Source organism: Arachis ipaensis, chromosome B1 (assembly GCF_059453495.1).
Source record: "Arachis ipaensis isolate K30076 ecotype BB chromosome B1, ASM5945349v1, whole genome shotgun sequence".
NCBI lineage: Eukaryota > Viridiplantae > Streptophyta > Magnoliopsida > Fabales > Fabaceae > Arachis > Arachis ipaensis.
In genome coordinates this window covers 109,160,387-109,184,348 of record NC_142436.1, presented here as the reverse complement: position 1 = coordinate 109,184,348, position 23,962 = coordinate 109,160,387, and the positions used below count along the sequence as shown (strand labels likewise).

The 23,962-nt window shown below is 37.3% G+C and overlaps 3 protein-coding genes across 3 annotated transcripts; 2 read left to right on the top strand and 1 right to left on the bottom strand.

Annotated features, from left to right (window-relative positions):
- Positions 1-1,314: 1,314 nt before the first annotated feature.
- On the top strand, positions 1,315-12,728 carry LOC148577872 (uncharacterized). The gene is made up of 4 exons (XM_088502917.1): positions 1,315-1,789; positions 10,414-11,693; positions 11,985-12,041; positions 12,204-12,728. The coding sequence occupies exons 1-4, from the start codon at positions 1,315-1,317 to the stop codon at positions 12,726-12,728; spliced, it is 2,337 nt and encodes a 778-aa protein (XP_088359043.1).
- A 3,295-nt stretch (positions 12,729-16,023) lies between these two features.
- LOC148577871 (uncharacterized) lies at positions 16,024-18,057 on the top strand. Its single transcript, XM_088501602.1, has 3 exons — positions 16,024-16,448; positions 16,828-16,882; positions 17,568-18,057. Exons 1-3 carry the CDS (start codon positions 16,154-16,156, stop codon positions 17,731-17,733), a joined length of 516 nt encoding a protein of 171 aa, XP_088357728.1. The 5' UTR covers positions 16,024-16,153; the 3' UTR covers positions 17,734-18,057.
- Positions 18,058-18,443: 386 nt separating this feature from the next.
- On the bottom strand, positions 18,444-19,569 carry LOC107632154 (inositol-tetrakisphosphate 1-kinase 2). Its single transcript, XM_088501601.1, has one exon. The coding sequence runs from the start codon at positions 19,499-19,501 to the stop codon at positions 18,554-18,556; it is 948 nt and encodes a 315-aa protein (XP_088357727.1). The 5' UTR covers positions 19,502-19,569; the 3' UTR covers positions 18,444-18,553.
- Between the last annotated feature and the right edge of the window lie 4,393 nt (positions 19,570-23,962).

Genomic DNA, 23,962 nt, shown 5'->3' with positions numbered 1-23,962 from the left:
TATGAGTGCTATAAACATTTCTAAAAATCCTGTTATGCACTTAAGAACAAAGCACATTGAAATTAAATATCATTTTATTAGAGAACATGTGCAAAAGGGAACTATTGATATTCAATTTGTAAAATCTGAAGATCAACTTGCAGACATTTTTACTAAACCCTTTTGTGAAGACAGATTATGCTCTTTGAAAAAAAGTTTGGGAATGATAGAATTAAGTTCTGTTGATAATTTGTGAAATTTTTTGACACTGTTTAGTTTTATCTCATAGGAAGGCAGGAGACATTTTTAGGACGTGAGGAACGGGCCATGATTCAGGGGGAGACTGAACTAATGTTAATTATCTTGGGCCCCACCAAATCTCTTTGACCTTACTCTGACCTGTTTTAAGTTCCTCTTTGTGTTAATCACATTTTTTTAAGTTGTCATATCAAATCTTGTTGGAAGAGGCTATTGTCAAATCAAATCTTTTATCCTTCCCTCATCCCTTGATTCTAGGAGCTAATCCTTCAGTTTTAATTTTAAAAAGAAACTTCTCTTGGTTAATAACCGAGCCATAATGGGTAATAACTACCCCACTTCTCTCTCTCCAATTAGCATTTAATGCTTCCCTAACCTCCCACATCTCTCCACTCACTTCGGTTCTCCCTTCACCTTCCCCTCTCCACTTCTCCATTTTTAATATCATGAAAAAGAAAACTGCTCCAAGGAAAAGTGAACGAATTCTTCTCTCCAAAAAATCCTCCACCCCTCAAACCCACACTCATATACACATTCATTCTACATCTTCATCATCTCTCTCATCATCATCTAAGCAAACAGACACCATGAGGAGAAAAATGATAGCAACGAAGACTTCATCAAGAAAAAAGAAGGAACCCGTGGTTGAAGAGGAAGAGGAGTCTCACACCTCACCACCTCTCTCACCACCGAAGAAGGCAACCCCTGAACGAAGTTCACAGAAGACCAAAAGCTTTGTGTTACATGACACGAGGGAACCAGCTAATCTGGAATCATTGGAATTCAAAAATAAATTCAACAAACCATTCACACTTTGATCCTGCTAGATTCAATTCGTGTACCTCCTATGAGTTCCACAAGGAAGTATTGGAGAAACGTCACTTGTGTGTCTCACACCTGGTGAATCTGGACTCACTTGCAGCCAAAAGAATCAACTTCTCTCCTCTATTTGAGAATCTGAAATAGACCCCTCTGCTCTATATTCAGAAACCCGTTTACCCAGGATTGGTACGAGAATTTTATGCTAATATGAGGCTGATCGATGGTACCATTCACTCATACGTAAAGCGGGTATATATGACTCTGAACTCGAAGACGATCAATGCTGCCCTAGGCTACACTGATGAGGGACCAAGAGCGTACATGTCTGAAAAATGGGACTCTCAGGTTGGAGTCACATACAAGATTGCTCTGCAACAAATCCATGAGAACTTGTCTGGCTTGGATGGCACCATCCCTACTCACAAGGCCCTAGGTCCTGAAAACTCATTACTGCATAGAATCATTACTCATATTCTGACTTCACAGAGTGGCTCACATAACAGAGTAAATATTTCTGACTCTTTTGTGCTTTTTGCTATTGTTACTTCCTCTTCTATTTCTTTTGCATACCTTATGATAAGGCATATGCGGGAAGCTGTTAAAAGTACCAAAAAGGCAAATCTTTCCTATGGCATGTTTCTCACCAGCATTTTTGAATATTTTAAAGTTGATCTAACAAATGAAGTTGTAGAGAATAAGGTCTCAATCATTAAGGGAGGAGGAGTTTCAAGTACAATAAAAGGCACCAAAGGGAAAAAAAGCAATGCCCTCTGACAGTGACCTAGAAAGCTGACCGGCCGAGCCATCCAAAGTGACAGATTTAATAAGAGAAGTACTCACTGAGTTTTCGAATATGTCTAAACTAATGGTGGATTCATACAAGGCTCCACGCAAACAAGCTTTTGAAAGTGAAAGGACGTGGATGAAATGCCAAGAGAGGGTGGGCCTAATGCTGCAGAATTTCGAAGAAGAGATGGGGGGTGCCAATGATGATGATGCAGATGGCTTTGAGTACAATTTATCTGATGATTGATCACTATGTTTATTGTTGATTTTTGGCTTTGTTTATTTTGATACTTTGTAGGATGTTATGGATACTTTAGAACTGTGATACTTGGTATTTTGGTACAAGTTATATTTTGGATCTGTTGCATATCATTGTGTTTTTGCAGGTTTCCCTTTGATGACAAAAGGGGGAGGAAAGCTGAAGAAAGCCAAAAAAAATTGAAAAAGTTGCTTGAAAAGTAGTTAGAACTAAAAACAGGGGCTGAAATCAGGTTGATTCATGATTACCCCTGTACATGTGTGCTGTTCTGATTATGTTGATGTGATGATCTGATTATGTTGCTCTGATTTAAGTTTATATTTTTATACTAATTTTGCAAGTTTATGGTTATAATGATCTGTTTTTGGCTGTGATAAGTTTGTTTAAACTCTGATAATTTTAGTTTAAATAATTTGCAAATCTTATTCAGTTTGGGTGATGACCTAAAACAGTTTCATAGATTGTAATTTACTGTTTGGCAAATCCTTTTGGCAAGAAACTACTTTTTACAAGAGTTAGTTTGATCCAAAGTATGTTGAGTTTTTAATATATGTTGAAAAGTACTCTGAAGGTACTCAAGCATGCTTCTTTTTTTATTGTTTTGATTGAGCAAAAAAAATTTTATGATAACAAATTAAGTATTTGTTTATCCTCAACTTTGCTCATAAATCAAGCCATTCAACATTACAGAATTTTATATGTTGAATAACACAGTTGCCTTAAGCTTGATTTCAAAAGTTACAGGTAAAGCTTCCCTTGGTAAAATAGCATACATTAAGGGGGAGCCATGTAACAATTGGAAAGGAAGGAATCCAAGTATTCAAAGGGAGTACTCTAATCTTTAATCTCTTTCCATTTTAATTTTTTTCAATAATGTTTGTCATCAATGGGGAGATTGATGAGTTTGGAAAACTCCAATTTAAATTGATGATGATCAAACATTATTAAAATAATTAGTTGCAAAATTATTAATTTGATTTTAATCCATATGTGTTAATTAAAATAATTTTGCTATGCAGGTTTTTGCTGTTGGGCCGAAATATAGCAAGCCCATTGGGATAAGTTTTTCAATCTTGGTGTGAAATTGTTATGGCTGATTTATTATTATTCTTGTTGGGCCTGATTTGATATCTATTAGCCCAAATCAACTTTGATGGACAGATCCACTAGCTTGGTCCAAATTGAAAATGAGAAAGAGAGATCCATGCATGTTTCCATGGATATCATATGCATCTTTGGATGGATTTCAAATTATGTTTCATTGCACTTAATGCAGACATTGGAAATAGGAAAGAGAAAATGAAAAAATGGTGTGATTACCTTAAGTGTTCTACACGCTTCTAGGGTTGGGTTTCGAAACAATTAATTTATGTCTTTCTATCTCTCTTCTCTTTCTTCTTTCTTCTTCATTCAGTCATATCACAGAGGAAACTATGGAAGCTATGGCAAGCTACCGAAGAGAAGAAGAAGCAAGTAACAAGACCATTGTAATGATGGCAAGAAAAAGAAAACAAAAAGTATGTTGTGGCTGAGATTTTTACTACAAATGGTAAGATTTGGTGAAGAGATCTCAGCTTCTCCATACCAAAAATGGAAGAAGAAAATTTTGGTCAGTGGAAGAAAATCTCAGAGAGATGGCTCGACTCTGCTTTGTGTTCACTCATCACAGAAGGTAGCTAGGGAGGCTACGTGAAGGAGGAAGCAAAAGTGGAGCAAAAGGAGCTGTCATGCATCAAGAAGCATCAAGGGCTAGGAATCCTTCTTGGAGTGCAAGTCAAGATGGATGGCTCAGATTGATGAAGTTTGGTGTAAAGGGAAGACTCAGAGGTAATTGCATATTGGTTTTAGCATTCGGTTATCTCTCCTCTCTCTGGCCGAACCGATTTTTCATGAAGAAGAAGAAGCTTAGCTTGGTTCTTTTGGTTTCAACCGTGGAGGCTTCCCCCTCTATAAATAAGGGTGAACAGTCAGGGCTTGAAGCAAGGAGTGAGAGTGCAAGGCACAAAGTTCTCATAGCTACCTAAGCTGACAGAAGTTCTTCTGCTTCAATGTTATCTGTTTTGTAATTTTCTGTTTAATTTTGTCTGTCTTGAGTCTCATGGAAAAAGGCAAACAGTGAAATTTGTAAGAAAAAGCCATAGAGCGGAAAAAAGGTAGAGAGTACAAAATTAAAAGAAAAGTCATAGATGTCCTTAGAGGTCCTTTGTACATCTGTGTTATGTTTCATGATTCTGTGGGAATCTCCTTGCAAGTTGGGTTAGCACTTAGCAGTTGAAAGCTTGGCAGTGACCAAGTCAAGTTCAGGATTGGGGCTTAGATTCTGGACTTGTCCCGGATATGAAGGGTAGTTCCTAGGGAGAATTGGTGTATGTAATCATGAAGATTATAGTGAAATTTCATCATTGTTGTGATGGAGACTGGATGTAGGCTACATTGCACTTGGCAGTTGAACCAGGATATATCGTGGTGTGATTCTCTCTCATTCTTCTACTCCATTTCTGTTTTTGCTGCTTAGGAGATAAAACTGAAAATATCTCGTGCCGGGTTACGAGATAAAAAGAAAAGGTCTGTGGCTGGGTACGAGACAAAAATCAAAAAGTCTCCAGAAGTTGTTACAAAGACCAGCAAATTTTAACAAGCAAAAAAAGGGGCTAAGATTCAACCCCCCCTTCTCTTAGCCACTGAAAAACCATCATCCTTAATTTCGATTTTTGATTAGCTTAGGCTAGTGAGAGTGTTTATCATTTAAATGTGTGAAATTTGGAAACATTGGTTTGGATAAAAAAGTGTTTTTATATTTCTATTGAAAATATTGGGAATTGGGTACATACTCATGCATTGAATGTTAAACCATATGCATTGATGCTCTTTATATTTTAGTTTGAAAAAAAATGATGACAAAGAAAAAGAAAAATATATAGAAAAAGAAAAAGAAAGAAAAAGAAAAGCAATAAAAAGGGGACAAAATGCCCCAAAGTGAAGTTAAATAATAATCAATGCATATGAGTTGTGATAAAACAGAGAATGCATGAGTGTGTGAAAAAGTGAGAATTATGGGTAGTTAGGTTTCTTTAGAATTTTATAGGTTGTTATATAGGTTAGGTGGGAAGTTTAAGTTAATCAAATATTCAAATTTCTAGTCCACTTGACCAAATACAATCTCACCCTGACCCTAGTCCCATTACAACCTTTGGATAAGTCCTCATGATATTTGTATACATGCATGAAATAATTGTTAATTGTTAGATGAAAAATAAATCTTAGAAAGCATGATTAGGGGAGAATTAAGTGAATCAACCCTATACACTTGAGTGACTAGAGCGGATATACATCCGGTGAGGGTTCGATTACCCAATTACATGTTTTCACCCATGATCATCTTTTCTGGCAAGTTTGTAAATTCTGTTCAATAACTCAAATCAATTGTGGATTTGACTTGGTTGTTAATACCTTTAGCCCTTATGCTTATATATGTATTCTTGGAAATTAATTTATTTTGACCAAGTGGTTGCATTCATTTAGATAGGTGCATGTAGGTAGATTGCATATAGATAGTTTGCATTGAATAAATGTCGATACCCTTTGTTTCTTTCTTGAGTTTAGCATGAGGATATGCTTGGTTTTAAGTGTGGGGAGGTTTGATAAACCCCAATTTTGTGGTTTATCTTGTGCTTAATTTAGGGAATTTTATCAACTTATCTCACATTTATTCAATGAAATAGCATGGTTTTGTAATTCTCCCTAAATTTGTGCTTAAGTGTAAAAATATGCTTTTTAGGCCTTAAAATAGCTAAATTTAATTCACCTTAATTCCATTCGATTCCTTGATATGTTTGTTAAGTTATTTCAGATTCATAAAGCAAGTATTGGATCGAAGAGATGAAGAGAAAAGCATGCAAAGTGGTATTCATGAAGAAATGAGCATTTGGAGGAATCAAGGCCACGCGCATGTGTCGTCCACACGTATGCATGAGAAGGAGGTTCATGGCCACACACACGCGTCATCCACGTGTACGCGTGAGGTGGAAATTTGCCAGCGACGCGTACGCGTCGTACATGCACACGCATGATGAGCGTCACGTGACTCACTTAAAGTGAATTCGCTGGGGGCAATTTTTGAGCTTTCCAGACCCAAGTCCAACTCATTTCTGAAGCTATTTGGTGCAGAACTCAAGATGGGTCATGGGGGAGCAATTAGTTAGTGTAGGAAGCATGCCTTAGGTTAGATCTAGAGAGAGAAGCTCCCTCTTCTCTTTAGAAATTAGGGTTCTTAATTTAATTTTCTTTTAGATTTAGGTTTTAATTTCTTGTTTCCATCTTGTTTTATTTACAATTTCTTGTTCTATTGTCTTGATTTTCCTATTTCTTCTTGTTAATTTCTCATTTTGGTTACTTTTATGTTCATGCACTCTTGTCAATTTCAATTTCTTTTAATGCAATTTGAGGTATTTCAGGTTTAATGTGCTTTCTTTAGTTGTTATTAATAATTTCTTGCATTGTGTAGTAGTAGATTTTATTAATTCTTGCATTTTGTGATGTTTATTTTTGTTGCACTCTAGGTGTTTGATAAAATATTTCCATTAGTTGTATAGTAGTTTTCTACATTCTTGGCTTAGAAAGAGGAATTAGGTGCTCTTGAGTCATTAATATCCAACTTACGTTGGTGATATAGAGTTGTTAGTTACTATTGTTTTCATTGACTCTAATCTCTTGCTAATTCAATTAGTAAGTCGATTAGGATTTTTGGATTGAGATTAACTAGTCTTATTTGACTTTCTCTCGTGTGAAGATAACATTATACCTTCTTCTTATGTTGGAGATGACTAAATAGGATTAGCTCTTGTTAATTATTATATGCTAATTAATGACTAGGATAGAAAGCCTATATTCTCAATCCTTGCCATGAATGCCACTTTTTAGTAGTTGTTATCTTTAATTGCTTGGTTTATTTTCTTGCCCCTTTTTACCAACCCAACCCCTTGGATACCATAACCAATAATATGCATACCTCACTGCAATTCCTTGAGAAGACGATCCGGGACTAACACTCTCGGTTATTTTTATTGGGTTGGACTTGTGACAACCAAAATTAAACTTTGATTGAGGATCAATTGTCGGTTTGGGCTATGCTCACAACGAAATTATTTTGTTAAATTCTGAACTGGTATAAATTCTTCTTTCAGGTTGAAAAAGTTGTACTTAGAACAAGTGCAAAAGTAACTTAAATAAATACGCCCTTGAGGCGTAAATACGATTTAACAACTCGACCCACACAAGTAACAAATAAATCATATAAAATTCCAAGCCTACGAGCTTATCTCTACAAGTTCCGAAAATAAACGACCTGTATTAAAAACAAGTCGTATAAAATGGAACAAACTTCACACAAACAAGTTGTCCAAAGAAAACTTGTTCTGGCATCCACAACAACATAAGGATAACTCGGTTTAAACGAGTTATGCGAGTCAACCGTATTTTTAACGAACTTGTGTCGAGCACAAGTCGTGTCAAACTGAAAGTAAAGTTTTAAAAGTGATTTGTATCAAAATGAACCACTAAAACAAAATTGAAACAACTTGATATAAAATGAGTTGTAAAAAATCAAAAGGGTATAAATAATCCTCCAATCAAAAAGTTTGGGTAAAATGAGCTGTATCATAAACAAGGATAACACCGTTGTAAAAACTAGAAAGGGAAGGGAATAAGCATATAATCCCTTCACCTAAAGCGAAAATTTATGCTCGACAAAGTGCAAAAATCATGAGCCGACCCTTTTAATGGTCGCTCGGATAAAGCAGTGAGGCTCAAATTGGTATCCAATGGTTATAATACGGCTTGATGATTTAAAACAACTCAAGCTCATAAGTTAAATGAAATCGAGTAAAAAATAACTATATGATCTAAGCAATTTGTATTAAAACAAATCGCACAAAACAACTTGATATATGACGAGTTGTGCTTTAAAAAAGTGACTTGTATAAAAAACAAGTCATCTATAAAAAGCTTAGAATGAAAAGTTGAACAAATCATTGAAAGGCTTCATTCGATAATCCAAACCGCTTGATTGTTCGAGTCCGGCTTCATAAAGCTCGACTTCGAGCAAGGACACAATGGATAAAGCAACAAAGTCCGATGGCTCTAAAGATGATCTGATATTTTAAAAGGACTCAAAGTGAACAAGTTGTAAAACAAGTTGTGAAGTCCTAAAAACAACTCGGATTTAAACGAGTTGTATGAAATCAGATCAAGAAATAGCCACGTTTTAATTAAGCGATTTGAAACGAAACAAATTGTAAAATCTTAAAACTACTCGTATCGAACGAGCTAGACGAGTTTATACTAAGAAATAGTTATGAGTTTTGAAATAAACGATTTGTATCAAAACAAGCCGTACAAAATCAATACTTTAAGTTTCAAAAATGATTTGTATTAAAATAAGTCATTAAACTGCAAAACAACTCGAACTAAACGAGTTGCATGAAATCCAATAAAAAAAAATCATGTCTCAAAATAAGCGATTTGTACCAAAAATAAAGTCATGCAACAAATCTTCAATCTTCAAAACAACTCGGTATAAAACAAGTTGTACAAAATTAGAATAAGTTTCAGAAATGTGATTTGTATTAAAACAAGTCATGCATCCTCAAAACAACTCGAATTGAACGAGTTGTACGAAATTAGGACAAGAAATATTCTCTGGTTAAGCAAGATTTGCTAAAATCAGTTATACAGAGCCTACAAGCCTTAAATAACTCGGAAAGAACGAGTTGTACAAATCAGTTCTAGAAAAAGACTTGACCAAAAACAAGTCGTATAAAGAGAGCAAGTTACACAGAATGTGAAAATGACTTGTAATATCAAGTCACCAAACGACAACTTTTAAGAAAGTAACAACTAAACTATAACAAAATGATAGCGCACGGAAAAAGCGCACAAGTAGTTGCGGAGTAACGTTACGAAAATGTTACATCATTCAAATCATGTTGAGTCGACCGATCTCCTTGATTTCAGACCTCAAATCTACTAAACAACTTATCCACATCTCAACATTTTGACTTGGTCATCTAATTGCTCGAGCATGACTTTGTAATGCTCGACCTCGAGTAGGGGCACTGTTCATGCACTGGCCCATAATTTAGCCAGTCATAAAATAAATAAAGCCCAGCCTACAAACATCGTTCAGATCTACCCCTACCCGACCTCACAAGGTCGGACATAGCGACATGAGTTCAGTCCCACTTATCTAAATAAGTAACTGACACCTAAGATATGTCCTATTTATTTAGAAGGAAGATCTCAACAACTTCTCCAACAAAAGGGAACGGTTATCCACCCTTAAAGGTAAAACTACTCTAAAAGGTGGTTATCTATTTTATTATAAATACACTCACACCCTCAGATATATTCAAGTTCCAATCTACTAAAAACCTACCTAAAATTCATGCTAACTTAAGCATCGAAATCTCTTGCAAGTACCAACCCCACCCCCTCACAAAAAACACGGATGGCGACACCTAGGCACTAGAACAAGTTGAATGCTACTTCAAAAGGAATTTAGATCTCACCTTCAGATCCAAATCACTGTTTTAAATAACCCTCAAAACAATCACGTTGGCATTTTTTTTTTACTGATATATTTTTGGTAACATGTTCGTTTTTACGTTTACTAGTTTAATTATATGTAATTTTGTGTGGTTAAATAATCTATAATCATTCAAAAATAAATCAAATAAAATTGACAAACTTATTGGATATTGATGAAAACAGTTTAACATAATATATGTGTTGAATTTTGAATAAAAAGTTTTCGTTAAAAAGATCGTTTAATCTATTTTATGATTAATGTGTTACATTTTGTACTTATGATACTAATATTATGGTTCATTATTTTTGTTAAATAATTTGAATTATATTTTATTAATGCACCGAGTTAAATGCAGTTTTTATTAAAGTCAATATGAATTTAAAAACAAGTGATGATGTAACAACTGGATTAAACCATCCCGTGCTAAACTAGTATCCCTAATAAAAATGACGAATAAATGATCATTTGTACTCATAAGAAATGAAAATGCTGACATATATATCCACACTAAATTGAAACTAAATTTGTATTTACGAAAGATATTCTTTGTGTAACAAAAATACTTTATTTTTAGAGGATTTGAGTGCCATGCAGAATATTTTTGTTACACAAAGAACATCTTACATGAGTACAAGTTTAATTTCAATCTAATATAAATATATATATCAATATTTTTATATTTTATAAATACAAATGATAATTTATTCTAAAAATTGTTTGGCAGAGCCTTATCGAGAAGCTTTAGTGATTAAGGTTCTTGATAAAAATTATAGTTACACAGCTCTTTCACACAAGCTTCGGATGGTTTGGCGCATCAAAGGTGGCTTTGATCTGCTTGATGTGGGGTTTGGGTACTTCATGGTAAAATTCGATGCATGTGAAGATCGTGAGAAGGTCATGCTTGGTGGTCCGTGGTTGATTGAGGGGCACTATGTTGCTGTAAAACCGTGGGATATAGATTTTCGGCCATGTGAGCAATCCTTCGGGTCTACGCTTGTATGGGTTCGGATTTCGGGGCTCCCAATCTGGTGCTATCAGGAACAGGCCATGATGCGTATTGCTTCTGCAATAGGAGTTCCCATCAAAGTGGACTTAGCCACTAAATTGGCTGAGAGAGGACGATATGCCCGAGTATGTGTTCAAATAAATTTAGGACTGCCAGTGATCAAACATATCATTGTGGAAGGCGTAACTCATGTAGTGGAGTATGAAAGTTTAAATTTAATTTGTAACTCTTGTGCACGTTATGGTCACGATATGGCACAGTGCTTGGGTAGAGACTCTAGGGAAGGAAAGAGTGTTGATTCCGATGCCACCAAGCCACGGGACGGTACAAAGGCAGTGCCACATCCTGAGACCAAAAGTCACAATTCAAATGAAGTAGAACCTAATGTGGTAGGTGGCGTTACTGGCGAGAATCCTGCATCAAATTTGCAAGAAGATTTGGAGGCTAATAATTTGGAAGGAAATAATGTTGATGAGGCTTGCATGCATGATGAACCAGGCTGGGAGCAAGTTGTGAGGAAAGGTAAAACCAAGCTGTGTCAGAAGCAATCTAACAAGGTCCAAAGAGGCATTCAATCCAGAATCGATTCGGGTAGAGTAATCAGGCCCACCATTCACTTCTCTCACACGAATGGATCAAGCTCCTATCGTGCTAGGGTCGGGTCACGAGTCAAGGTCGGACACAGCGCTTCCCGTGTTGGTGAGACGTCGATCTCCTCAACCCGACACACCCCAGTGCCTTGCGGGTCCTCTCTCCGGAAACGACCAAGGCCGGGGTCCCTACAGAGCTCGCCAGTTGAGAAGAATGGAGGCACGGTGGTGGAAGCATCGTCATGTCTTCCTACAACCGTGAAGGAGGGTGTTACCGTGGCGGTTCCATTGGAGAAGGAAGGCGCATTGCCGGCTGTTACTGCGTCGGTAGGCGGGATTAAGGAGATATTCCAGGGAGATCCGGCAAACCTGAAGGTCACGGGAGTCACTTCCGCTGGGCAAGCCTCGGTTTGAGGTTGGTGAAGCACTTTGATTTCCTTGTTTTATATTTTTATATTTTATATTATGGATAGTTTAAATATAATAGCTTGGAATATTAGGGGTGCTTCTAATAAGTTAGCCCGGGTGAATTGTAAAGAGCTGGTTAGGAAATTTAAACCTGTAATTTTTATCGTGGTTGAAACTCACTGTCCTTTTCAACACTTGAAAATGTTCTGGGAAAGACTTGGTTATCATCCTATTGGTATAGTGGAGGCGTCAGGACACAAGGGGGGTATTTGGTTCCTTTCTGCAATACAGGGTGTTCACTGCAAATGGGTTGATGCTTTCGATCAGTGTGTTACAGTTGAGGTTCAGGTAAATAATGTGATTTGGAGGTGTAGTGGTATCTATGGTAGTCCTCAATTTAATACCAGAGTTTTGCTATGGGATTATCTTGTTACTCAGTCTTCGTCTTTCTGCGGGCCATGGATCGTTCTTGGTGATTTTAATGAAGTACTATTCTCTCATGAATCTAAGGGTTGCCTCTTCTCGAGTCATCATGCAGATCGGCTTGCTGCCTCTCTAGGGGATAGTAATCTGTTTGACTTGAAGACTATTGGAAGACAATTTTCTTGGTACAGAAGGGTTAAAAATGGTGTTGAGGTGGCGAAAAAACTTGACCGGGTTTGTATCAATAGTGGCTGGCTATCTCTATTTCCAGAGGCTTACGCAGAAATTTTAAATAGGCTTCAATCTGATCATTGTCCTATCCTAGTACGCTGTACAGGTCGTCCCCAACCGAAAAAGAATAGACCTTTTCGGTTTATTGCAGCTTGGGCAACTCATCCGGGGTACAGAAATATTGTGAACCAGTCATGGCAGGCTGGCTACAGAGAGATGCACGGCAAGCTTTCAGAAGTGCAGAAGAACTCTTTGGAGTTTAATTCTAAAGTCTTCGGCAATATTTTCGTTAGGAAATGCAAATTGGAGAGACAGATTAATTTCCTTCAGAAGCGACTTGAAGTAATGGAAGATTTGTCTATGCGGCAAAAAGAAAAATAGCTGATTGAGGAATTTAATAACACGCTTGTGCAGGAGGAACTTCTATGGTTTCAAAAATTCAGAGAGCAGTGGGTAAAATTTGGGGATAGAAATACCAAGTTCTTTCATGTCCAGACTCTTGTGCGGAGAAAGCATAATAAGATTCATGGTCTCTTTCTTCAAGATGGGGTGTGGGAAACGGACCCGGATGTCCTTAGAAGGGAAGCTGAATCCTTCTATAAACGCCTATTCTGCCAGTCGGAGGATGTAGACTTAGGTTGTCTTGGTGATGTGCCACTGCCTTCCCTGAATGATGAAGCCTGTTGTAGCCTCACAGCGCCAGTTACTCTGGAAGAAGTTAAGTCGGCTGTTTTCAGTATGCATTCTTTTAAGGCGCCGGGCCCTGATGGGTTTCAGGCTTTCTTCTTTAAAGAATACTGGAAGATTGTTGGTTTTGATGTTTGGACTATGGTTCGTCATGCGTTCTCTGGTTTGGATATGGATCCAAGGATGATGGAAACTCTTGTGGTTCTTATTCCGAAGGTAGAAAACCCGGTTTCCATGAAGGATTTCCGACCAATTAGTCTCTGTAATGTGGTTTACAAAGTTATAACGAAGGTCCTGGTCAATAGACTTCGTCCCCATCTCAAAGAGATTATTGGGCCCCTTCAAGGAGGGTTTATCCCGGGGAGAGGAACCCCTGACAACATCATTGTAGCACAAGAGGTTCTCCATTTCATGAAGAAGACAAAGTCAAAGAAAGGCACCCTGGCCTTTAAGATTGATTTGGAGAAAGCGTACGATAGAGTGGATTGGGGATTTCTGAAACAAACCCTGGTGAGTTTTGGCTTTCCTCCTCCGACAGTCAATCTGATTATGCGTTGTGTCAATGCTTCCTCACTGTCTATCCTCTGGAATGGGGATAGATTAAATAGCTTTACTCCGAGCAGGGGTCTTAGGCAAGGAGATCCTATATCACCGTATCTGCTTGTGTTGTGTATGGAGAGATTGTCCTGTTCTATTAATCAGCAAGTTGATAAGGGCGTGTGGAAGCCAGTTGCGGTTTCTAGAGGGGGTCCAAGAATTTCTCATTTGATGTTTGCCGATGATTTGCTTCTTTTCTGTAAAGCTGAAAAACAGCAAGTTCAAACTGTAATGGTAGCTTTGGAAAATTTCTGCAGAGCCTCTGGGATGAAGGTTAATGTGGAAAAATCTAAAGCGCTATGCTCCAAGAATGTTTCAGCGACAAGAAAAGAGATTTTCACTGGAGTCTCCTCCATCAGATTCGTTCAGAACTTGGGCAAGTATTTAGGGGTGAACCTTAATCACTCTCGGGTGACACGCACAACTTTCAACGATGTTTTGGACAAGATTCGGGGAAGGCTAGCCAGCTGGAAAGGAAGATTGCTTAATAAGGCAGGCAGACTCTGTTTGCTCAACTCGGTAGTGACTGCGATTCCTACTTATCGCATGCAAGTATCTCTCTTCCCTAAAGGGGTAACTAATAAGATAGAATCCATGATGCGAAACTTTCTATGGAAGGGTCAAGCTGATGGTAGAGGCCTGAATCTAGTTAACTGGAAAGCGTTGGTCACTCCTAAGAAGTTTGGAGGTCTGGGAATTAGAGATCCCTTTTGTGCCAATATTGCTCTTCTTGGAAAACTAGTTTGGCAACTTTTTCACCATCCCAACAAACTATGGGTTCAACTGTTGACGGAGAAATACCATTCTTCTAAGGATGATTGTTTTAGTCGGTCTCGAGGAAGTGGATCTTATGTTTGGAAGAGTATATGTCGAGCTTGGGATTTCCTAAAGGAAGGTTTTAGTTGGTGCATTGGGGATTTGGAACAGAACTTTTGGTTTTCTAAATGGAGAAGAGAGGGGCGACTGTGTCAGGAGATGGATTATGTTCACATTTCTGATTCGGATCTCAGGATCTTGGACCTTTGGTCATCTGGACAGTGGAACCTTGAGAATATCTATTCTCCTCTGAATCAGTCTTTGCAGAGCAACATTAATTCTTACAACCCAGATGTTCAAGCTGGTTCAGAGGTCGGTTGGTGTTGGACTGGTGCGGCCTCAAAGGTTTATGATGCTCATAGTGGTTATTTATGGCTCAGTAAGAAGATGTTTAGTTGGGAGGATAGGGGTAATTGGCTTTGGCTTTGGCGTCAACATGTTCCGGAAAAGCACAAATTTTTGGCCTGGCTATGTCTTCGGGAGGCTCTTCCTACTGCTGCATTTCGTTTTAGAAGGGGCATTTCGCACACGGATAGCTGTCCACGATGTTTCTCAAGTCAGGAGTCGGTTTTACATTGTATTCGGGATTGTCCAAAAGCCCAACTTGTTTGGCAAGCTTTAGGGATCTCCGATCAACCAGTGGATTTGATGAGTTGGTTCTTACATAATAGCAAACAGCGCCCCTTTAGATTCTTTTCTGGTCTCTGGTGGATTTGGTGTTCGAGAAACAACGAGATCTTTCATCCTCACGAGCATTGGACCACAGACAAGGTGATTGGTATGGCTTTGTCCTTAGAAAAGGAGCTCCGAAATATTTTTGAGTTGCAACGACTATCTATACCCTCAACCATTAGTGGCTCTTGGATTCCCCCCTCAGTGGGTACCTTTAAGATTAATTGTGATGCTAGCTATCCTGGCAGTGGTGCTCGAGTTGGTTTTGCTTGTGTTAGCAGAGATTGGAAGGGAAGGTGGCAACGAGGCTGTCTGGGAACAATTGAGAGTCGTAGCATTTTGCAAGGAGAGTTGTTTGCTATTTGGAGAGGCTTTCTTTTAGCATGGGACTCGGGACAAAGAGACATTATATGTGAGACAGACTGTGTGGAGGCTTTTACTATTGTCAATAATTTACAAGATTGCTCTGGGTTTACTGATCCTTTGGTGTTAAAAATCCGAGATATCATGTCTTGGAAATGGCGTGCTGATCTTCGGTTGATCTTGAGAGATGCAAATACAGTAGCAGACATCATGGCAAAGACTGCAATGAGGACTATTTCTCCCCAAATGGAGCTTCCATTGCCTTGGAAGGAGTTTGAGAGTAGTATTCAGCGGGACTGCCTTTCTTAAGCAGTTTCTTGTTTTTTTTTTTTTCTTTCTTAGTTTTTGTTTATTTTTCTTTTAAGTCACCAAAAAAAAAAAAATTCTAAAAATGACTTAACGAGTATGAGTATATATTTCTTAAGAGAGGTTCTAGATTAAAACAATCTGTACCATCCAGTCCTCCACGTGGCCATTTCATCTACAAAAATTGTTTTCTGGCCAATTTTGTTTTTGGATGGTTGAAATATTCCAAGAAAAGAAAAAGTATTAATTAATTATTTCATTTCCTATTTTCTTGGCTTCCTTTGTTTTTCATTCTCATCTTGCAATTCAGGGCTCCAACCTCCAAGTAAGGAAGAAAACGATATAGGAACACCAGATACACGGAAATGCTGAGGGTCGCCGCAAAGAGGTTATTTGTGACGCCGTCGCCGGCACCCCAACAGGCTATTAGGGTTCTGCCGCGATTTTACCATGAGAGGGTGGTAGATCACTACAACAATCCACGGAACGTTGGTTCCTTCGACAAGAATGACCCCACCGTGGGAACGGGTTTGGTCGGAGCACCGGCGTGCGGTGACGTCATGAAGCTGCAGATTAAGGTCGACGAGAAGACCGGCAAGATTGTTGATGCTCGCTTCAAGACCTTCGGCTGCGGCTCCGCCATTGCTTCTTCCTCTGTCGGTAAACCCTTGTTTGCTACTGTTGCTTATATTTTATTTTATTTTATTTTATTCTCCAATTGGTTTCCGTTTAAGTGCTTAATTGTTTGTAATTAAAATCTTAATAATACGATTATGGTTTTGAATTTGATTGCCTATGAGCTGGCGATCTTTTAAAAAACATAAAATAAGTTGAGGGCGTAGTTATTAGGATTTAGGAAGCTCGAAGTTGAAAACATCTTGTGGAGCGTGCTTGTTACCACTGGTTGGTAGAATGTGTGTATACCTAAGAATAAGTTTTTGATTTGTGGATTGATTTATCATGTTTCATCTAATCTTGTCATCATTGCTAGATTGACATTTGACATATATGTTTCTAATTTATGGTTTTCTTTTGCTAGCTACTGAATGGGTAAAGGGAAAGCAGATGGAGGAAGTTTTGTCCATTAAGAACACGTAAGTATCTGCCTTGCAACTCTCTAATCCAAGAAATGTGTTCAATTGTATGGTAACTTTTTATCATTTTAGAATTTTTGTACTTCTTTTTATTAATAATATGAAACTTAATGAGTTAGGGTTCACATAAGTTGAAATAATATGACTTGTAATATATGATTGCTTTGCTGGTACGGTGCACCATGCACGTATAGTATATGCTCTATTCACAGAATTAACAAGAATAATCTGTTGGGTGGAATTTCAACCATGGAGAATGTTCTGAGTATAGCATTCTTTTATGCCTTTTTAACATCTCCCATTTGGTTCTGACTGAAGTTGAGGAACAGATATTATATAGAAGATCACTGTTTTATCTTTTATGGTTGCTTGTGGAAGACAAGATATTGGAAGGTGCATGGATCTTTAGTGTTAAACTTATGTATTGCCCCTCACAATGTCTTGTTGTCTTGCAAAAAGGGGCTGAGGTAGTTTATATTCTGCTATTCATCCCCTTGCTGATTACTCTCTCATAGCCTATTGATTATTTCAGAATTAATTTTATCATAGGATGCTTTTTAAGGCCTTTGGTTTCTACGGCTTATACCTTCTCATTGTTTTGTTCTACCTGATTCTAAATTCATTCCTAGCTGTTCCTGTCTGATATTCTGAGCTTTCAAAGTGACAAATGTTTGATGTCCTGCAGCGAAATTGCAAAGCATCTTTCACTTCCACCAGTTAAGCTTCACTGCAGCATGCTTGCTGAAGATGCAATTAAAGCAGCTGTTAAGGACTACGAAGCTAAGCGTGCTAAGGCAACCACTGCAAATGGAGAAGAAACAACCACCGGAGAGAAGGCTGCCACAGCTTAATCTCTTCTTCGTCTAGAATGGTGATGCAAACAACCATTTTGCTGCTTTTTTTTTTTTTTCTAATGTTAATGTGTTGTACATGTTAGAAACACCTTAAAGATCTTCTGACTTTTTCTTAGTTTATGCTTGTCAGCTGTATTCTTACAATTCAGTAATTACTTCTGAAGCTGACTAGGCTATGGTTTGTTCTTTGTTGTTTTCATTGTACTTAATAGTTGGCGAATCGTGTTTGGGCAGTTAAATTTCGTATCACCAATTCACCATAACTACTGATGTATCATGTATGCATACATACAATAAAACAGCACGATATTCATTTTCCCACTCCCTTGAGCCATAGAATTGTCTCTATTATTTCAGTAAGTAAATTTATTAGCAATAAGCCAATAAGCCAATAACGAGACTGAAGAATAAAAGTGAACCCAGACATGGCATTGAATTTCATTTGTGCTCCTCAAGTTAATGTTGATTGTCGATTCATTGTAAAATAAAGCTTCCAATTAAAGTGCATCATCACAGAATCGGATTCCAAAGGCAGCTCTGATTTGATCACGTTATCAAGACAGACACGCCATTGAAGATAAGCACCAAGATGTACAGAAATACACTTATAATCAAATTATTACTATTCCAAGTCTTCTTTTTTTCCTTCTCCAGTCGGAAATGATTTTATATTTGTCCACAAGGTGGGAAAAAGAGAAAATGGGGAATTTGTAAGTAGAGACAACGTTATTATTCTCGAAAAAACAGAGAAAAGAAAACACTAAAGGAGCCCAATTAGGCTGACAAGAGTGTTAACAACATCTGCTGGTAGCAGCACCTAGACGGTGTTTTTGCCATGTACAACATCCAACAAGAAATTGGTGAAAAATGTCTCATAACATGGCAACTTAGCATAGCCAGGAAAGTAATTGATATCAATAACGAGGTACCTTTTCTCGTCATTGGCATCTCTAATCACATCAACGTTGAAGAGGTTAAGCCCCAAAGCCTCCCTCAACCCCCTTCCCAACTCGCTCACCAACCCCTCAGGAGGCATTTCAACACCATCCCCTTCCTCCTCCTGCTCACGTGACCCCTTCATGTTTGACACCTGAGAGAATGGCACCGCCCCCTTCAGATTCTTAATCTCTTCCTGCGTTATATCCGCCAACGACTTCCTCCTCACGCAAGTCACGTGCCTCCCCGCAACGTAGATCTTGAAAACCGCGCCACCGTGGTTCACGAACTCTTGCACCACCACAGGGTAATTTAGGGATTTCAACCCTTCACGGTCAAAGACCAAGCATAGATTATGTGAACTCGCGCTCCCGTCGGCTGCCAAGGGCTTCGCTATCACCGGGAACCGCAGGTTCACCGAATCAAGTCCCTCGATGGCGGTTCTCTCGTCGTTTGCGACGGCTTGTTTGGGGACGGAAACAGAAACGACGTCGTTTTGGAGGGAGAGTTTGGGGACCGAGTCGAGCATTGTGACTCGGTCGTGTAGGCGATCTACTGCGTCGGGTGGGTCGATGATTGGGATGGAGGGGTTGTGAAGGGAGAAGTGGCGGAGTTGTTGGGTCCATTGAGGGGAGTGGAGTTTGTGGATGATGGAGTGGAATGGGAGTTGTTGGTGTATGGCTGTGGTGAGGTCGATTGGTATGAGCTCAATGGCGTGATTTTTGGCATGGTCAATCAGGGAGTTTTGGAGGAAGCTCTGGACTTTCTTGGGTTCGAGGGCGAACCCTACTCGATACCTGCTGGGACTTTGACCACCTATTTCAGACATGTGCCTGCGGAAGGTGGTGATACAAAATTGCAAATGATTGTTTCGCTTTTGCCAAGAGGAACGGTGGCAAGCCTGTTATATACAGAATACAGTTAGTGTATTAATACTTAAATTTATATTTTTTTTAATTTGTTAAAGAAATTTAGTTTTTATACGCAAAATGGAAAACGACAAATTTCAGTCATCTAAATTCTAATGTATATTGTTATATCAACTAAAATATTTAATTTTTAAATTTATTATTTAAAAAATTATCAAAATACATGAATCTGATTAAATAATTATATAAAATATTTTATATTATTAAAATTAAATAATTATTTTGACATTCAAAAAATTTTTAATTTCAATAAAACAAAAATTCTCTTTTATTGTTAATAAAATAAATCTTTAAATATCAGCTTTATTTGATAAAATTATTTAAATATTTAAAGTGAAAGATTAATAATTAGTTTATTTTGTTAAATAGAGTTATTTTAAGGTTATACTTGAAACTAAGGTGAATTTGGATCTAGACATGAGGTCCAAACTCTTTTAAATAAAAGTTATGACTTGTTCACCAAAACGGTGGATTATTCGACATTCTTGTTTGAACAGCACTTGGGGATACCTGTAAAAGACTCTGATACATAAATTAACAAGAATTTTAAGTAGACTTAAGTGAATTAGGATTAAGAAATACCTAAGTTTGATAGGTATTTATAGATATGATCACTCCTGAGTCTCTCCACTCGTAGTAGTGGATGGTTTCTTCCTTAATATTTAAAACTTTATCCTATATTGTGGTGAGGACAAATAAGCTAAGGATAGCATTTGGGGTCGTAGATAATTAGGTTTTTACTTGTTATGCAAGTCGCGTCAGACACAAGCTTTGGCACTCGTGCCCCGCGTAACTGGGGTAGATTGACTCGCATAGCTTCTTGGACTGATCTTGTTGGATTTGATGAACTTCTATGGTTCCTATGTGAAACTGGATTAATTTTAATTGAGTCATGACTTTATTTCTGGACTATGGTATGAAAAGTGCCCTTACTCTTGGCTGGGTATTATCGAAGTTAGATCTCGAGCAACGAGATATTTGTGGAACTAATGCTTTTCTAGCAAATGATATAATCGAGAAGTCATACATGTATATTACTTCTCACTTGGACAGGTCTATATTCTCGACATGATTCGAAACAAATATAGTCGGACAATTTGACATGATTTAATTGAGTTGTCGTTTAATATGTTTGTAACTGTTTGCGCACCTTTTCAGTTACATTTGTAACCGTGTGCAACTTTTAAAATAAATTGAAATTACCCCTTTTTCTTTCTATATATATATATATATATATATATATACTTCTTTCTTCTTTCGTTTCGTTTGCATTCGAACCTTTGTCACTGTTCAACTTTCATCTTCTTCACTCTTATGTCTCCAAGCTTTTTTGTTTTCTTGATTCCTTTGTTGCTTCCAAGATATCAAAACATACTCACTGCGTTCTTGCTTCTTTCACTTTAAAGGTGGTGTTTTTTCCTTCTTTTTTTTTTTTTATTCTTTTGTGAATTTCTTGCATGATATTGATTGCATTTGTTGCAAAGCTTTATCATCTGAAAAGATTTTGTTTAAATCTCTGGACATCTTATTTCTAAGAATGGTGTCTTTAAAAATGCTTGTAGCCTTCAAGTTTTTTATAAGATAATGTGTTTTGTTGAATTATGTTACTATTCATGACCTTTGTGGTTCACCTGGTCCCTTAGTGGCATTGTTATCGCCATTAATGATAGCGCCACTTACGATTTTGCGAATTTGGTTATTTCCACAGCCTTGCCATCACTAGGAATGGCAAAAGTTGCATGATTTTGCTTGTTAAGGACGGTCCTAACTTGTGTTTTTTTGTTTCCGACTTCATGTAATTTTTCATATGTTAAGTTAGTTGTGTTTTTTCTTTTGTAGGTTGACGACAACCAATTTGCATAGGTTAGGAATTTGATCATCAAATGGAAGTGGCGTTGTGAGTATAGTTCTAACCCAACAAATTGACCATCAATTAAATGTTATCACAATTCAAACCAAATATTTAACCGAGAGTATTTAACTCTCGGGTCGTCTTCCCTAGGAGTTACAATTAAGTGTATAATCATTGGCTATGAAAGAGCATGAGAGCATGGGGATTGGGAATGAAAGCAAGAGAGCAAGAACTGTAAATAGCAAGAAAATAAATAATCATGCAAGGATTAAAAGAAAGCAATTAAAGGACTCTTGGCAAGAAGTGAGTAATCTAGGTTTCCTATCCTAATTATGGACCACAAACATGGCAATTGTGTGGAAGCAATCCAAATCAATCAACCCTCCTTAAGAATTAGTCAAAGGTGTAATTTGATCTCAATCCATAAGTCCTAGTCAACTCACTAATTACTTAGTGAAAGACTAGCGTCGATGGAAACCAAACCAATTAACCATTCTTACACAATGCGGAATGGACATCCACAACTCAATTCCACCCAAACACCCAATTTCTCAACCAAGAGTGTGAAAACTAAACATGCAAGAAAGTAAATGGAAGCAAGTAAAAGTCAAAGCAATAAAACTTCAAATGCAAGAAACCTCTTGGCAAGTAATTGAGAACTAAGGCTACCTATCCTAGTTATTGACCACAAACATTTGATGATTATGAGAATTAATCCTACTTAATCAACCTTACATCGAAGATAAGTCAAATAGGCATTGTCGATTTCAATCCCTAAATCCTATGTCAATACTAAGGGGTCACATAGAGTCAAGAGAAACCAAATTAACTAACTACTCTAATATATCAAACAAGAATGGACATCAATGACTCAAGGATCACCAAAGTCAACAATTTCAAGCCAAGGGTGGAGAAAAACTAAGTAAAAACTAAGCCAAGTATTTTATCAAACACTTGGTGTGCATGAAAATAAAATAATATTAAAATACATTAAAATAAATTCTAAAACTATCAAAGCAAGAAAATAGCAACAACAACTAATTTTTTTTATCTAAAAACTGATTTTTCTTTATAAAAAACTGATTTTTCTTTAAATTATATAAAATTAATTACAATTTATAAATTATTTTTTAGTATTTTAAAAGATTAATTTTATTTTTGCTAATATTTATCTTTCAAAAGTTTCAAGATTAATTATTTTTGTTATTATTTTTATTATAAATCAAATAATATAATATAAGATTAAAATGGTATTGAAGTAAAACGATAAAAAGAAAAGAATTATCTACCCTAATAAAAAATTCTACAGAAAGGAGAGAGTAAAAGAAAGAGATAGAGGAAGAACGGGAAGAAAAAAGTATCTCTGAACAACGCAATAGGAAAAATAAGAAGGGGTAATAGTGGAAAAAAAGGAAAACAAAATTTATGAAATTGTCCGTGTCTACTCTTCCAAATCCCGTGTCCATCATTGTCCTTCGTGAAAGAGTGGACACAAAAGTATAAAAAACTGTCTCGGAGACAATATGTCCACTGTCCATGTCTCTGCTTCCAAACACTTTTTAAACAAGTGTTGTCCATGTCTCCGTGTCCTGCCCCGAAAACAAACGCTACCTAAATGACATGGAAACATAAATTTGTATTAATTGAAATTAAAATAACAAAAGTGTTCATAACATAAAAATGACAAAATAAAAGAAATAACAAGAGAAATGAAGATGAACAAAGAAGCAATAACAATAAATGACAAGAAAAAGTATATAGAAACAAGAATTGCAAGTAGAAATTACAAGAAATTAAATTAAGAAACCCTAATTCTAGAGAGAGGGGGGAGCTTCTCTCTCTAGAGAACAACCTACATAATGCTAATCTAACCCTAATTTCTCCCCCCGTTCACATGGAGTAAGGCCTTCCTTCATATAGCACTCAATCAGCTTCAGAAAGTCCCAAAATTGGGCTCTGGAGGCCCAAAAATTGCCCCAGCGATTTGCAATAAATGAGTCACGCGCTAGGACGTGTGCGGACACACAGGTGTGTGCATCCGCACACATGCTAATTTTCTTCTTGTGCGTACACACAGGTTGTCGTGTGTACACACACATGGTTTTGTGGCTTTTGTGCGTACGCACAGGTGGTTGTGCGCACGCACACTCCAATGTGTGCTTCTCCTTTGTTTTCTTCATGTTTTCTCCCTTTGTACATGCTTCCTTCCACTTTTGCCTTGCCAAACTTGCCGCTAGGACCTAAAATTACTCAACAAACATGTCATGACATCGAATGGCATAAAAGTGGGATAAAAGTGATTAAAATAAGCACAAAATAGCATGTTTTCACATTTAGGCACAATTAAGGGAGAGAACACAAAAGCGTGCTATTTGGATGAATAAATGTGGGTTTATATGATGAAGTCCATTCAAATCAAACCAAAATATACCAAAAAATATAGACTCATCAATTCTCCCACACTTAAACAATAGCATGTCCTCGTGCTAATCACAATCAAAGGAGAAGG

Excerpts from the sequence above, each read along its gene's own strand:
- LOC148577872 (XM_088502917.1), top strand. The coding sequence starts at position 1,315 with ATGACTCTGAACTCGAAGACGATCAATGCTGCCCTAGGCTACACTGAT. Across the intron at positions 11,694-11,984 it reads CTTCCGCTGGGCAAGCCTCG|GGTGTTCACTGCAAATGGGT; the intron begins GTTTGAGGTTGG and ends TCTGCAATACAG. Across the intron at positions 12,042-12,203 it reads GTGTTACAGTTGAGGTTCAG|GGTTGCCTCTTCTCGAGTCA; the intron begins GTAAATAATGTG and ends CATGAATCTAAG.
- LOC148577871 (XM_088501602.1), top strand. The coding sequence starts at position 16,154 with ATGCTGAGGGTCGCCGCAAAGAGGTTATTTGTGACGCCGTCGCCGGCA. Across the intron at positions 16,449-16,827 it reads CATTGCTTCTTCCTCTGTCG|CTACTGAATGGGTAAAGGGA; the intron begins GTAAACCCTTGT and ends TTCTTTTGCTAG. Across the intron at positions 16,883-17,567 it reads GTTTTGTCCATTAAGAACAC|CGAAATTGCAAAGCATCTTT; the intron begins GTAAGTATCTGC and ends GATGTCCTGCAG.
- LOC107632154 (XM_088501601.1), bottom strand. The coding sequence starts at position 19,501 with ATGTCTGAAATAGGTGGTCAAAGTCCCAGCAGGTATCGAGTAGGGTTC.